This window comes from Gadus macrocephalus, chromosome 9 (assembly GCF_031168955.1).
Source record: "Gadus macrocephalus chromosome 9, ASM3116895v1".
Lineage (NCBI taxonomy): Eukaryota > Metazoa > Chordata > Actinopteri > Gadiformes > Gadidae > Gadus > Gadus macrocephalus.
The window spans coordinates 14,371,432-14,387,851 of record NC_082390.1 but is presented as its reverse complement, the minus strand read 5'-3'; the positions used below and the strand labels follow the sequence as shown (position 1 = coordinate 14,387,851).

The window sequence follows — 16,420 nt, the reverse complement described above, 5'->3', positions numbered from 1 at the left end:
ACTTCAAGGCCGCTTTTCTTCTCAGACCCTAGTTTGCCCTTTCTTCAATTGTGTAGTCCGTTTTCAGATGTTTAGACAAACCCTCTGCTACTGTAGGCCTATTTGTTTCATAAAGGGGAAAACATTTTTGAATTTTTGGCTTTATTGTTAAACTACACCAACATAATTCAATACTACATGCTTAAATAAATTATGCAACAATTACAAAAATCTCTAATATTTGCGCAGAACATTTTTCACGCAACATACAGTAAGACACTCATTATTGCTGTCGGATTATTGTTTGTAGGGACAAATTAATACATATGCGTATTTTTCTTTCGAAAATGCTTACAAAAATTCTAGGTTTTTGTATTATTATTATTATTATTATTATTATTCAAAGTTTACAAAGTCAATCCTTAATGCCCTGCGTTTTGTGGTAATTAGCCTATTCTTACATCCTTATGAAAAAAATGATATGCAAGACAAATCTCAGGCCTTCTTATAATAAAACCATGGGCCGACTACTTCAAAGAGAGCACACACGATGGCGCACGCACCAGATAACATAGGCCTATTTGCCAAAAACTCTATTTTACATAGACAACAAAATGTTAAGTTCCTTTCCCGGCTGACTCTCATTGGCCTACGTACACGCCCGTCATATTTTTCTTTGCTGAACTTATTTCTAATTGGGTAGAGCCCTGCGCATAGTAGTTCCCATAAGTCCATTGGTTGAAAAACTAGGTTAGTGGTCCGACAGGCATGACGGGGAATAGAAACTAGGTCACCGATTGAAAAGCGTCTGTGTCACAGTTGTAACGTTGCAATTACATTTTACCTAGCGATTTATAATGGACAGACCTTTCTCCTTGTATCTAATGTAAGTATACTTAAATAAATGCATTGGATGTCTTCGTTATGTACCCTTGTAGCTGTGATAGTTTGGTTGGTTATATATGCTCGTTATTTTCCCTGTGCGGTGGTCATGTCAGTGTGATTCTGTAGAACAAGAGGAGGGACATAGCCTTGCTTGCCAAGTATTTTCTCTTGACAGTCTTCTGTAACTAGCAAATGGGCTAACGTTAGCCAACTGCGCAAAATCTGAAGATGTATTTACGGTTTTGAATTCATAAACATGATGTTGCGGGAGCCAGGAATAGCTGCTTTGCAATGTATGTGACCTAGAACTATACGTTGTGTTATCCAAGCAGCGAGCGCCATAGGTGTACATGTCTACCACATGCTATGGACTTCTATGTAAACAGGCCTGGTCACCGTGTCTCCCCTCCTATTCAAGCCACTGCGTAGCCTCTATCCTGGGGATGTTGTGGCAGCAGCTACGGATCGCTAACATATTCAGTGTAAAATCAGTACTACTAACACACATGTTAACATTATGGGCTATGGCGGACAAATATCCTCTTGACACTAATGTAATAGTATGAAGTGGTCGTATATCTGGACCACTCTGGGTCTCCAACGTGTTTTCTAAACGATGAGCATCACACGCACCTGGCGTGAGAGATCCGCTTGTTCTGGCTTCTTGCGGCACGTCGTGTATGTGTACACTCTTTTCATGCGTTATCATTATTCCCCCCCCTCATTGGCATATGTTTAGAAATTAGTTTAATGCATCTATTACCAATGTCGATGTATTTGTTTTCAACAAATGTATTTGCTGCTTGTTTCCTTAAAATGGCTGCTCCACATCATTATCAACAATTTTTGTAGGCCACTACAGATTTATATGTGAGAATTTAAACACTTATTTTTAAATTGCTTGATCTTCATTGTTTCCTCAGCAGACGGGCCAACGTTTTCAATTCTAAATTATATGCCTGTTTGGGGAAAATGAAGCTTATCAGATCAGCTTTCTAAATACCGTACCGTTAAAGACTCTTATTCCTGCATCCTTATCCTTTAAAAATGAAATAATATAGAATCTTGAAAGGTCTAGTCAACTTAATGAATGTGTGCAATCATTTTGTGTTGCTAATTAACTAATACAAGCAGGTAACCATGGCTGCTCCAGTCGTGATTTTAAAGCCCAATGAGGGCATTCAACGCCTATAGGCTAATATCAAAACAACATATTTTAGAGATTAAAATGCGTTACAATGTTAAAGTTGACATTATGTGAATCATCATTTGGGCAAGGTTTATGATAGATACATTTCTTCTGGGCCGAACTTGATCTCGTGAATACTCACACAATATATTATAACACTAGTTGGTTTAGAATAATGTCTCGGTGCAATCACATTTCAAGGGGTAAGCCTAATGTATTTTAAACAGCCATAATCACTGGCCAGTTGCCTCATGACTGATTTGAGTTTGTGCACGTTATCATTTAGGTTATGGAAATATATAGCCTCATGGCTTGCTGACTCACTAACAAAGTAGTGGTAGCTGAGTTGGTGGATGAAAATGAGGCCAGCCTTTTGAGACTAAGAGTGACGAGCTGACCCACTTTCCACTCCAGCACAATTTCCTTCCAGCAAGCTGTAATGACAGTGTTTTTTTTCTCCTGGCCAAGAGCTTTGTCCCTGTAAAACATCTAACCAAGCCGGGCCTGACCAGGTATCGTGTTAAAAATAAATAAATAGCTGAGCTCACACATTCCCAGCATGCATATGTTAGATCAAAACAGGGCAATTTTGTCAGTGGTTCAGCAGTTATCAGTATTGTTCACAATGATAGCCCCTGCTTGTGTAAAGAGGAATGTTTACCAAAACACAAATTAGTGGCTTGGAATCCATCCAACCAGGCCATAAAACGGGTGAGAAGTGAATATGTGAAAAGATAGAGTTGAGAGTTGAGATCCTACGTTTAATAACTCGATAAGATTCCTCAAACCTGTCCATTGTGTTCACTTTAGCTGCTCAAACTATCTTAGTCTTGGGGTAGTCTATCTGGCAAAGCTCTGATTTATAGACCCTGATTAACAGAAGATATCTGCTGCTTCACTATGGATATCATGTGTGCCAGTAATATTGAACCTATTCTGGGTATTTTAAAGAACAACATCGATTTCCAGTGATGAAGTGGTGAATCAATGCATTTATATATGATCAACATATTCTAACTAAAAGTATTTGTTGTATCTCTTAAATTGCTTAAATTTTGATCCTTGCTTTCCTGAAGGAAACGTTGTACTATAAACCAATCCGGATTTAGTCATATAAACCACTGCCTCTGAAAACATACACATGTATACGCAGAGCCACTTAAGCTGCCAGGCACCATATACATTGAATGGTAGACTGTATGAAAGACAGAGTTGAGTGAAAAGGATATTGAAGCCAAATTCTCCTGGTCATCACACTCCTTCTCATGACACACCTATTCAACAAAAGCATAGAGATCTTCTCTATCCCGTTAGTCAATGGTGTATTTTGTATTGTTTGTTTCTCCTGTCTTTATATCTCATGTACTTCGAACTCTAATCAATTGCTGGGTGTGTACATTTGTACAAAATAATTGTTAAAGAATTTGCCGGATTCGATAGGCCTTATTTAAGGCGCTCTCTTCCTATCCACAGGTAGACCAGATATGCAAGGGACTAAGAGAAACCGATGAAAAAAGTTAATTGGAATTTTTCCATTTTCAGTCCAGACCAGTCCAGGCTGGAACAGACCAGATTGATCAAGGCATTTTCACACCAGACCGAGAGGCTAGATTTTGCTCTCTAACAAGGTACTTGTTTGTCTTTTATTCTATGGATGTGCAATGAGGCTTAGCCAGCTCAGGCAGTACTTAGAAATCGATCTAGCCGTTGGTGTTGTCTTGCACTATGGAATTCCAAGAAGTGAAACGATAAACAACTTAGACGCTTCTCCAGGTTAGCACTTAATTTTGCCAAGTGCTGAATAAGGAAGTCAACTATTTATTAATGGCATAGGTGGCGAGAAGGGACAATGTGTATATAAAGTGAAGGATCGAACACTGATCTGTTTCACTGTGCTCACAAGTATTAAATATAATCTTATCAAGTATTGTTTGTAACATTTGACTCGAGTGTGATATATTCACTGATGGAAATGCTTGTAACCGGCGACGCCAAGCCAACCATCAAAGGGAGTCCGGGGCTGCCTTTTTATTAAAGGCATCGGAAATAAGCAATTTGGCTGCCTAAAAGTGGGTCACAATCAGCGACGGGAGTATGAATGATTTTTATGTGTCTGTGACCACCATCACCAAAGACATGGTCTATTTCTACTAACTGATATGGAGTACCCGTACACATTATAAGAGCGGGTTAGAAAGGTAATTAATGAATTCCTGTTATGTCCAACGTTCTCATACCAATCAGTGAGGTGTTCCCATGGTGATGTTGTGCTCCTTGGGTGTGGGTCCACCTTTGTGTTGTGTTGTGTCTTCCGTTGCTCCATAGTGCTTAATGTCTAATTCAATGAAGCAAACCTAGTTTTAACTTCTTATATCCGGTTTATTTGTTTTGCCTCCACAGTCAAGGTCTTCAGAGTGGATGGAAGGAGATGATTTTAGTACAGATGCAGTGATGAACATCTGTGGTGAGTGTGACATCTTTTTGTTTCATTCAAAGAGCAGCTGTTACACCTCTTGAGCTTTGGTCGCCCCAGTCAGAGGATTTACCCAAATGGGGGTCTCTATCCTCTATATTTTAATTAATTTTAATGTTAAATATATCACTTATTTTGCCTATCAGAATCATACAATATTTATTTGATTGGCCTTCTCTATATTGGCAGTTAAGAAATGGTCCATTCCATTGTTTTCTCCTTCAAAAGCTGTTCTCCTAGCAGAGGTGTTTGCTTCTTGGCTGCAGATGATCTGATGGCTGACCAAAGGATGGACATCTCGTCTACCATGACCGACTTCATGTCTTCCGGCTCGACCGACCTCATCTCCAACACCACCAGCACACCCGGCCTGGACTACACCCGCAAAAGGAAGGGGAGCACCACTGACTACCAGTACGGACACACCAGATCAAAACACACACACACACACACACACATGCTCATTTTTGGATTGGAATACTAGGACAAGGGCAGAGCTGTACTGCTCAATTGCTTATAATCTGTAAAGAGTTTTTAATGAAACTAAGCTTTCTTCTAGTGTACAACCTGTAATAAACTAATAACCGTTTGTATGTGTTGTTAATTGTTCGATGTTCTCTTGCAGGATCGATGGCTTTTCGTTTGAGTAAGTTGTAATATGATTATACTGGTCGAACATTATTTCAGTGATGGAGAAAAAATGCATTTATTTATAATAATAATAATACATTTAATTTAGAGGCGCCTTTCAAGGCACCCAAGGTCACCTTACAGAGCATAAAGTCATCATAAATCGTTTAAAAACAAAATAGTGAAAAAAACAACAATAATAATAAATAAATACAGTGATGATCAGATTTTATATTGAAACTTATTCTTACTAATTGTATTACTTGTTGTATGTCCTTAGTGACATGGACCCGGACAAGGATAAAATGGGAAGGTAAGAGTCCTGTTTGTGGTATAAACCAAATACAAATGTTAGTCTAAACAAAGCCAATAACCCAGCAGCAAATGCCATAATCACATCAAATTGGATTTAACAGACTTGGGCTAGATTTTGCTCTATGGACTTTTTCCAATTTCATAATTGCGAGTCCCTAAGAGGCCTAATTGCCTGATCTGCTTTCATAATACATGGTTGAGCTGCAGCTCACCCATGATGGATCCCCGCCAACATTCAGGCTCATAAGGGGTTAATACTTCTGATTCATCATCCGGATGATGTCAGAGGTCGTCCTTTAAAGGTCTCGCAGATTCAATCCCATTACCATTCAAAAGGGTAATATTTTCCTAGTTCTAAACCCATGACTACTCTGGTAGGATCACTTGGTTCTATGTTCTGGTTGATGGTGAAGTGTTAGTTTCTAAATAAACCTGGAACATGGTAGTCAAAAAAGGAATGATCTGATTTGTATTGTTCTTTTATGATAAAGGCATTATCAGAAACCCTCCTATGGTTCTACTTTGCCTTATTTATGTCATTGAGTGTGTCATCGGGGGCATTAAGGCATAACATTTGCACCATCAATTAAATTTCCATTGCATCACTGGTGTTACAGCTAAATTTAGCCTCAAGCTGTACCCTGTTGCACAAGCATTGTTCATTCAGCAAGCACAGTTCCAGGAGAGAGTGATTTTGTACCTTCTTTCTGACCTAGTTTCTTCTTGTTCGCCTTGCCCAACATCTGCCCCTCCCTTGACCTTTCTTTACCTAATACTGCCGCTGTGCTAGACGGCTTGTGTAATAGTCTTGTGTTACTTACTACCTGGGTAAGAATCTGGCGGTAACCCTCCTCCTTTAATCCTTCTCTCTGTTTTTCTCCAGTGACCCACATGGCCGGATAAAGAATGCCAGGTAATTTGTGGCACGTTTGTGCATGTGTCTTTGTGTGACAGCACTGCAATCACCTTTTCTTATGCATTTGTACGTTCGGACGAGACAATTAGTTGTGTTACTTTGCATCTTTCAATTTCATAAAATATAAATTATAACGTCAGAAGGGAATAGATCAGAGTATAGCTGATGGCCAACAGTAAGATAAGCTGTAATTACTGTAATAATTCTCTTGGAGAGCCGAATGGTTGGACTTTCACAGAAGTCATGGAGGGACAAAACACTTAACACTCCCCCTCAGCTCCTATTAAATGCCCCCCTTAGTCCAAATTATAAAAACAATGATATCTCCTAACCCAACTATGCAGATGTCTCTGAAATCTATACCAGTGCTCAGATTCCTACACTGGCTTCCTATTGGCTGGACGATTGAGTTAAAGACAACAACTTATAGTCCATAAAGGACCCCACAGTTCAGGAGGCAAAAAAACATATCTGCTCTGTTTGTGTGTTATGATCCCGCTAGAGCTCTTAGGCCACCAGAGACCATAAATAAACTTACCATGGCTCCATTCTCCCACGCCTTGTCCCATAGGGAGGCCCACAGTCAGATTGAGAAACGGAGGCGGGACAAGATGAACAGCTTCATCGACGAGCTGGCGTCATTGGTGCCCACCTGCAACGCCATGTCCAGGAAACTGGACAAGCTGACGGTCCTGCGCATGGCCGTGCAGCACATGAAGACCTTACGGGGTAAGGGGGAGAGGTTCAGAGTCAAGGGGAATACAATTACCTATAGCCTAGATACGTATGGGCTAGAGCAGAGAAGGTATCTTAGGCTTAGCAGTGTTAAATAAATAGAAGACGTATCACTCTCTTTCCAAGAGGTTGATCCGAGATCTTAACATGGCGGCAGGTACTGCCGCGCAGGGAGAAAGGCTCGAGTGACGCATGCCTTTGTCCTCCTAGGTGCAGCCAACCCTTACACAGAAGCCAACTACAAGCCCTCGTTTCTGACAGATGACGAACTGAAGCATTTGATCCTAAGGGTGAGTGCAACCAGGGATTCTTACTATTATCAGAGGTGAGGGGGCAGGGGGTTGAACACAAGTCATCATGAGCATATTCAAAACGTTTGGTTGTTGATTATTATTATTTTTTCTATGTGTACATATAGGCTGCTGATGGGTTTCTGTTTGTGGTTGGATGTGACCGTGGCAAGATTCTGTTTGTCTCCGAGTCTGTCTACAAGATTCTGAACTACAGCCAGGTAAGAGTCCAAACTTTTGATGTGATGTTGTTATATCAAGTTGACTAAAAGTTAACTAACAAAATAATCTAAACGGCAGATTTATGAGAAAAGGTGAACTAACTAAAAAGTGAACTAAAAGTTAACTTGCCCTCTCAAATTTGACAGGATACGCTAACTTTTAGTACCCCAACAGCCTACATAAGGAGAACCCGTCCCTCTCTTGTATTAACTCCTCCTCCCCATGTGTGGTCCACTGCAGAACGATCTGATAGGCCAGAGTCTGTTCGATTACCTTCACCCCAAGGACATCGCCAAAGTCAAGGAGCAGCTGTCCTCCTCGGACACAGCCCCACGCGAGAGGCTCATCGACGCTAAAAGTAAATGGCAGCGTCTGACGCACGGGCCTGTGTGTGTGTGTGTGTGTGTGTGTGTGTGTGTGTGTGTGTGTGTCTATACGACAAAACAAAAACCTCACAAGCAGATGCGTGTACATCAGTGCTGAACTTGAATACGCAACAAAGGATCAGCAACTCACCTTGGTTTAACGTTAACAGTTTAAACCAGAGTTAAAGCCCAATGGTCCCAAAGGAGCGACCTGGAGAAGAGCCACTGCATTCATGTGTCAATCTAATGGCCTTTTCGCGGTGGTGCGTTGCAGCGGGTCTGCCGGTGAAGACTGACATCGCCCCCAGCCCGTCCAGGCTCTGCTCTGGGGCCCGACGCTCCTTCTTCTGTAGGATGAAGTGCAACAGGCCCTCGGTCAAAGTAGAGGAGAAGGACTTCCCTTCCACCTGCTCAAAAAAGAAAGGTACTGACCATAGTCTCTCCTCTCTCTCTCACTCACCCATACACACATCATGGCTATCTGTGGGCATCCTTTCAGTGATAGTGTTGCAGATTGGTTTGGGTTTGTGTTAATTAGGTATTCACAGAGTATCTGTGGATATACCTATTTTTATTGTTGTAATTATTATTACTTTTATTTGTTCAAGTTTCTCAGACCCTTAGGTATCCCTCTAACTTAGTTATTGGAGAAGTTTGGTACTGAATTTCCCATAGAGGGAAATATAACTTCTGATCTTAGTTAAACATCCGTCATGGCTGCCCCAATGGTGAACATGCTGAAGATTGCCATTGCCATTCCATTGGGACCCATAATGTCCGTCAGGATATATTTTGCTGCAGAGTGAAAATTTCATAGACATTTCATGCACAAAATTGCATACACATGATCTATGGACACGCTTTACCCAACACTATAATTTAAATTCAGAGGGCAGAAAAAGTAATATTCATTGCACGACGAAAGCTAAAAAGAATGAGGTCTCCGTGTCGATTTGAATAAATGCAGATCTAGCTCTAATGCTCCTTTTTTCCATCGCAAGTCTGCGTATAAAGGAGGCAGGAACTGAAACTTGCCAAGAGTGTAGAGGACAATTTGCCCACAGTTTGGAAAACGTGTTGTGTTGATAGGTCATTCCACGACGCCCCAGTGTCCAGTACAGTAATTGCTCTTAAGAGAAACCACTTTGCGGTGCGTGCGTGCGTGCGTGCGCGTGTACAACCTACTACAACCGCGATTGGCTTGTAAAAAGGGGGCGCTGGGATAGGCGGTGCGTGAATACCTCTGGGACTGCTTTCAGTCTCAGCATTGCTGTATTTTAAATACTTTCTTGAAAAATGTTGCCGTGACACACCCTACATAGTGAAGTCGTAGCCTTTGTGTTTGCCTTTTGTCTATACGTCGTCATCCGCTGAAAGCCTTTCACCTCTGGTTTAGTATTTTAAGAAAGGTTCTATTTAAACCTCTGTGTTCCACTATGTTCAGTGGAGCGTCCTCAGGACGTACAGTCCAGTAACCACAGGAGAGAGCCTTATACAAGCACCCAGGAAGTAGCCTCACTTACACTCGCTTTTAAATCTAGCACAGTCTCCCTGTGGATTTCCAGAACTTAAAAGGCTATCTCTACGTCCTGAACTTTCCCTAATAAAGTCAACAATCCCTCTTGTATTTGAAATACTTTGAGCTACTCAACCCCTCCGCACATTGCCAGTTGTCCTTTTAGTTAGTTAAGCCTCTGGGCTCATCAGCTGTACTGTGACGTGTCCCAGGGCCTCAGAGGGCCACATTGAGATGACGTCTATTGCTGGGCTCTCTAAAGACTAAGCACATGACTGCTGCTTGCACATTTGGCATGCCACTTTTACTCAACAGCTTGCTTTTATTATTTTTATTTTAAACCACCAATCGGTTAAGGAATTTCAAAAGGCATTTGGAAGCTGTTGCACAACTCACAAAAACTGTCACGGCTGTTGAATATTTGATGAAGCTAAACCTTCCCCTCTCTTTTAATGTGCCATTTTTATTTTACTTTTCGCTTTGTGAAATGTGAAACTTAACAATTCACCACAAGAATCTCACCATCTTAGTGCCAGTATAAGTTTGGCCCGGACCCACATCTCTTGTTCTGGTGTCCCACTTCAGGTGCCAGCAGCAATCCATTTCATATGGTATGGTATATATACACACGCGTTGTTGATGGATTCTAGCACCTTCTGTCCTCCTAGGTTTTACATCTCACCAACATGCTATTTTGAATCCATTCCAAGTTCAGCCTCTTTCCCTCAATAATTCTACGCGCGCGTGTGTGTTTGTGTGCATATGATGTCGACTGCTCCATCTCTCTCCGCAGTGGACCGCAAGAGCTTCTGCACCATCCACAGTACGGGCTACCTGAAGAGCTGGCCGCCCACCAAGACGGGCCTGGACGAGGACAACGAGCCCGACAACGAGGGCTGCAACCTGAGCTGCCTGGTGGCCATCGGCCGGCTGCACCCCCACATCGTGCCTCAGCCCCCCACCGCCGACATCCGGGTCAAGCCCACCGAGTACGTCTCGCGCCACGCCATCGACGGGAAGTTCGTCTTCGTCGACCAGAGGTGAGCTCCAGCGCTCGGTGGCTCAGTCTGTGTTCCTTTTTAAATGGGATGTCTGCAACGGCTTTCTTTCACAATAGACCCGGCACAGAGGCGCCATCGTAGGATTGACAATCAGTGGCGTCTCTGGCCTTTCTGGCACTCTTGGCAACATGTGCTGAATTAGTGCCCCCTCTCGCCCTGCAGGGGGCGCCCTAGGCGACCGCTTAGGTTGCCTAGGTATGCCTGGAAACGCCCCTGACAAATTAATTAGGACTCTATTATGTACCAGGGTAACATAATAGCATTATGAGCAATGATATATCGCCTCTGTTAAAGGGTTCTATTATTTCAAACATATTGGGCCTAATTATTTGAATTGAGATCTAGAATTTGAGATCCGTTAACACCGTCTCCGTCTCTTTCCGCTCTCCCCATCTCTTCTGTCTCCTCGTCCGTCTCTCTCCATCACACTCCCTCTCCTCCATCTGCCTCCCCGTCTCGTCTCCAGGGCGACGGCCATCCTGGCCTACCTCCCCCAAGAGCTGCTGGGGACCTCCTTCTACGAGTACTTCCACCAGGACGACATCGGCCACCTCGCCGAGTGCCACAGACAAGGTAGCGGTCCACCTCATGGATCCCCATGAGGTGCATGAATACACATCTGTATACGAGTAACCAAACGTTTACGTTTAAGTGTAGCTATGAACAAAGTGGGGGTGTGTGTGCGCAGTCCTCCAGATGAGGGAAAAGATCAACACAAACTGTTACAAGTTCAAGATCAAGGACGGCTCGTTCATCACACTGCGGAGCCGCTGGTTCAGCTTCATGAACCCCTGGACCAAGGAGGTGGAGTACATCGTCTCCACCAACACCGTGGTCTCGTGAGTCGTCCCTGTGTGTGTGTGTGTGTGGGTGATCATATTTATTCAAAGTGGTGCTTATTAAAAGGGTTGATTTGGACCTTGATTCTCTCGGACGGCGTGTGATCCAAGATGAGCTGTCTAATATGATGCCAATATGATGATTAACAACAATAAAACACTCTAGTTAAGCGTTTGAGTGTAATTATCCTTATTCATTGATGCCAAGTCCAACTTCACGAGTTAACCGTCTGGGGTCAATGCTAGTATGATGATTACTTACCTGCCTCAGGTGCACCTTGGTGTTGATGGCTCTCCCTCTTGTGTTCAGCTGTCCTATGGTGGAGGGATCAGACTACCCTCAGTCAGCCGCCTCTCCACAGAGCATGGACAGTGCGCTCACCTCTGAGGGTAAGGCTCCAGCCCATCCCACCACCACCACGGTGCTTTTACCTGCTGCTCGCTTCAGGTCCACAAGCACAGCCACTGTTACTTTGGGAAAACCTGCAAGTCGACCAAAAAAATAAATCATTCAGCTCGATTAACTGTAGTTTAACTGAGACGGTAACTTGTAAACATATGAACATTTTATGATTTCGATTTTAGCTGTTGCGTTCAAAGATGCACATGTATGGCACATGTTTCCCTGGCCTTGAAGTGTTGTCTTAAGAGTTTGGATCATTATTACATTGTAATGAATGGACTCTCTCTCCAAGCATGCTGCTGTAACAATGAACAATGTCCTCCTGGTTGGTTCTGTGGACGTAGGCGGGGGCCGGAGGGTGCTGCAGACAGTTCCTGGAATCCCAGGGGGCACGAGGGCCGGGGCCGGGAAGATAGGACGCATGATCGCAGAAGAGGTGATGGAGATCCAGAGGTGAGGCACGACCGCCGGTCCAGGCCCCGAACACAAAGTGATCTCCACTCATCATTCCTGTCCAGGTTTTCTTTTTTGTACGCTGTGGCACCCCGCTGCCCCAATGGGCCGAGTTCCACGTACGAAACACACCTTGAGCGAGGGTTAAGCCGCATTCTGCATTTATTGCATACAACTTAAATCATAAAATGTAATTGCGGTCTCTAGGGCCTCCGTGGGCCTCTAGTCGCTCGCGCTCGCGCACCAGAGCGCTTCCTGCTTCCTTCTTCCTCGCTCCCGCCCTCCAAATGTCAGTCCTCCTGCTCCTTTTAAAATGGCTCCTCTGCCTCCGGCCAGGTGTCCCCCAATCTCACTGATTGGGGAGAGAGTGATGCTCTTCGTCGCCACTCAGTGGGTGGCGGCGGTATACGCCGTCAATCACCCCACCTCGGACCCGCCCGGCCCGAGGTTTAAGTGGCGGAATGCCACAACGCTCGCTTAGAGAAGCAAGTACAGAGATGTTGCAACGAGGACGGGTTATTTTTGTCAACACAATTTCAGCACTTTTACAGCATAAATGTTTTAGCGCTGCCTTTTATATTGTATGTGTTGCATTATGTGTGGAACAACATCGGGGCTATTTTGAACCTCTTTGCTTATTCACGTCGTTAGGATCAGAGGCTCCTCTCCTTCCAGCTCGGGCTCCAGCCCTCTGAACATCACCAGCACCCCGCCTCCAGACACCGGCTCCCCGGGAGGCAAGAAAGTAAGTCGAAGTGAACTTTGGTTATGATTGCTGTTCTGCATCCAGGCACTTGCACTGTGATTGTTGCCGTGTTTCAAAGCTAATCCGACGCCACTGTCACTGTAGATCCAGAACGGGACTCCGGACCTGCCGTCAACCGGGATCCTCACCGGACCCGACTCCATAGGGTACCCCTACTCTAACCAGTCCATCATGAGTAAGTGGGAAACGCACACGCCCGCACGGACGCAGAGACAGGCGCAGAGAGAGACACAGACACATAGACACACAGAGATGTCATTTCACAGCATTGTGTAATGCTCTGGTTTTCAAACTGGGGGGGCGCGCCCCCTAGGGGGGGCCCCAGAGTTATGACAGAGGGGGGGGGGAGCTGTGCGCGGTGGGACACGGCGTGCGGCACGCGAAGCTAAATATAAATTATAGGCGCACATTTTTCTTCTTCACGGCTAGCTAGCAAATCATGGAAAGGTTTGTGAAAGTACTGCCAGGTGAAAGTAAAGCAGAAGGTGAATCCACACCAAATGACTCAACTACTGAAAAGAAAGACAAGAAAATATGATGAGGCATATCTCACCCTCGGTTTCACCAGTACAACGGTGGATAATGAAGAGAGACCGCAGTGGGTTGGGTGTCTCCAAATATTGGCTTCTGACAGTATGAGGCCAAACAAGTTAAGACGCCATTTGGAGACTCACTAATTGCTTTTCTGCAAACGTGTAACTACCAGAGCAACTGCAGACAAGTTGTTCAAAATCATTGACTATTTCTTGATAGATGCTGATCTGAAACAGGAGGACTGTGTGGGGATCTGCACAGCTGGGGCTCAGGCAATGGCAGGGAAACTAGGAGGGCTGCAAGCGCTAATCAAGCGCGTCTCCCCCAATGTGCAGTGGACACACTGTACGATACACCGAGAGGCGCTAGCGTCCAAACAATTGAGTCCCGAGCTGAATCATGTAATGACCGACATCATTGCCACTGTGAACTACATTAAAACAAGGGAGCCCCTCTTATAATGGTCTGGTGTGTGTGTGTGTGTGTGTGTGTGTTTGTTGTGGTCTCCTCAGGCGACAACTCCCACCTGAGCATCGACATCATGGACGAGCCGGGCTCCAGTAGCCCCAGCAACGATGAGGCGGCCATGGCGGTCATCATGTCCCTTCTGGAGGCCGATGCCGGCCTGGGAGGACCAGTAGACTTTAGCGACCTGCCCTGGCCTTTGTGAGACCCACCTGTGTTTATGTGTTCGTGTGTAGGGGTGGGGCAGGGGTTCTACCTGTGCTACCTGCTGCCCCTCCCCCCTCCCCACCCCTACGTACGTGTGTCCAGAGGGTGGGTCTGACGGGGGCATCGCCACGTGCCGCCCCCCCTGCTCTCATCTGGTGTGTACCGTCACATGCAGGACAACAGCCCCTCCATAGACGGCGCAAAAAGGGAGTGTTTCTTGAACACGTAGCTTCACGAAAAGAAAGAAAACCGTATCGACTGCACCAGATGTCCAGAACGGCCTCCTCCTATGAAGGTTAGCGGGATATGACTGAAGAGTGCTGTGGCGAAGAGCAAGGCCCCTCTTTAGACTGTCAGAGGGGCAGCACACATACCACCCCCCCCCACAGGAGCCTCCGCACTGAGGACGGATCTCTAGGACCCCAGGGCTCGGGAACAAGAGCCCTCTGCTGCCGTTTTGTTTTTATCAATGAAACTGTCAAGGTTTGTTTGGAGTCCGATGCCATATTAACTACTACCTACCTAATGCTACCTGTTGTATTCTTTATCTTGATGCTATCCTAAGCTAGTCAGTAATACTATTTCCAGATGACCTACTTTGTTCTTGCGAAGCCCTTATCATGAGTCAATAAGTGACACAGGAAAGGTGGATACTGATCGATTGGAAATACAATATCAGATTTATGAGTGGCATTGTGTAAATTGCCAAAGTGCTGTATTTTCATACCTGGCAAAAACCTGCATCATTACTGTCAAGGTTTTTACTGTGCTTGTATTAAACAACGCCATCCCTTGACAACAGGGTATCTGTGCATTTAAGAAAAGGATTTGGACTATTTTGGTCAGACAAACTAAGCAACATGCGTCATAATAAGCAGGGTCAAAAAAGGGCCACTCCTTTGGAACACAGACCTTCATTCAGCAGAAGTATTACTAAACTGAGTATCCCTAACAGTTGTTCTCGTGGGAAGGGAACAAGGATGAAGAGATCATCCTTGAACAGATTGTCCTTCCAAACTGATTAAGTTGTTTTTTTTTAAATGAAAGGCAATTTCTAACAGCTTGTATGCTTTGGCCAGGTTGAAAATGTGTTTATTTGGAAGTTAAGATTACTAGTCAAAATATTAAAAAAATGTAACCTGAACATGATACCTTTTTTAGTGATCTTATTTGTTGGTAAATTTTAATCCCACGAGAATCATAATCAGAAGGGACAATTATGAGCATCTCAAAATATTTCTTAATTTCTCTGTTCCCTTTTCAAATTGTAGATTTGTATTTGCCAATATAACCATATGCTCAGAATATCTAGAGTTAAATCAGAATCTCTATGTTCCTACTCAGCCATGTTCTATGTTCTAATCCCCCTGCATGACTATCAAAGGTAGTCACTTAGAATCCATCCCATATAGAACAGGACTGAGGCCGAAGCTCCATTTAGGGTCAAATGAAACCCGCATGCCTTTTTCACTTCTGTCTCATCAGATTGGTATCCATGGTGGTAGAAAAGGACAAATTTGCCATGTCAAATTTCCTCAAAGGTCACTCAAATATTAACTTCAAGATGACGTGAATTTAACCAGTGAGTTATTGAATAAAATGATTTCAATGTTTTCACTTAATTTGATTTCAATCGATATTGTTGTAATATTGTACAGTTTTTCTACCTCTTATAAATGGTATACAATGCTACAAGTACCGGTCAAAAAACAGTTTTTGTTGGACAAAAATCATTACCATCTTTTTCACCTTGCAACGATGTAACTGAACAGACTTAAGTGTTTTTATTCTTGAATCAAAAATGTTTCAACAATTGCTTCTTAACCAGGTTAGAGAAGTATTGACTGAATGAGTTTGAACGGGGTATGTATAATGTTCAAAAGGTGATTGTTGCCGGCGTCCTCACACACTTGCTGGTGATGCTTTATCTCCTTGTCTCTGAACAGTTCTCTCGCAATGCTTTCACACTACACACAACCAACAAGATGTACCCTTGTTAATATACTGCCTCTTTCCCACCCCACAGTAATGTATCAGATCTTTAAATTTGTTGAGAGTATACTTTATGCAAATATATATATATAAGTATGATGTGTAATGTATCTGCTGTCAAATATTTTTCAAATAAAAATAGGTTTCTGTCGTTGAGCCAGTTAGTGTACTGTCTGTTTTCTCAC

General features: G+C 43.8%; 1 protein-coding gene across 5 annotated transcripts; it reads left to right on the top strand.

Moving 5' to 3' along the window:
- The first annotated feature begins 706 nt into the window (after positions 1-706).
- Positions 707-16,391, top strand: bmal1a (basic helix-loop-helix ARNT like 1a). 5 transcript variants are annotated; one of them, XM_060060946.1, is made up of 20 exons: positions 707-865; positions 3,596-3,681; positions 4,454-4,517; positions 4,793-4,940; positions 5,152-5,172; positions 5,437-5,469; positions 6,355-6,384; positions 6,959-7,116; positions 7,333-7,412; positions 7,541-7,633; positions 7,875-7,992; positions 8,274-8,423; positions 10,309-10,555; positions 11,043-11,149; positions 11,265-11,415; positions 11,726-11,805; positions 12,163-12,271; positions 12,923-13,016; positions 13,122-13,212; positions 14,084-16,391. In XM_060060946.1, the coding sequence occupies exons 3-20, from the start codon at positions 4,472-4,474 to the stop codon at positions 14,239-14,241; spliced, it is 1,914 nt and encodes a 637-aa protein (XP_059916929.1). In that variant the 5' UTR covers positions 707-865; positions 3,596-3,681; positions 4,454-4,471; the 3' UTR covers positions 14,242-16,391. The 5 variants fall into 5 exon arrangements, with proteins under 5 accessions (XP_059916929.1, XP_059916932.1, XP_059916931.1 ...); XM_060060949.1 differs by having other exon boundaries at positions 4,755-4,940; XM_060060947.1 differs by having other exon boundaries at positions 717-865; positions 3,527-3,681.
- The last annotated feature ends 29 nt before the right edge of the window (positions 16,392-16,420 follow it).

What these genes read in the sequence shown, in the direction of transcription:
- bmal1a (XM_060060948.1), top strand. Translation starts at nt 4,472, where the DNA reads ATGGAAGGAGATGATTTTAGTACAGATGCAGTGATGAACATCTGTG. An exon ending in ATCGATGGCTTTTCGTTTGA is followed by an intron (nt 5,173 to 5,436) that starts GTAAGTTGTAAT and finishes GTATGTCCTTAG; the next exon opens with TGACATGGACCCGGACAAGG. An exon ending in GCACATGAAGACCTTACGGG is followed by an intron (nt 7,117 to 7,332) that starts GTAAGGGGGAGA and finishes TTGTCCTCCTAG; the next exon opens with GTGCAGCCAACCCTTACACA.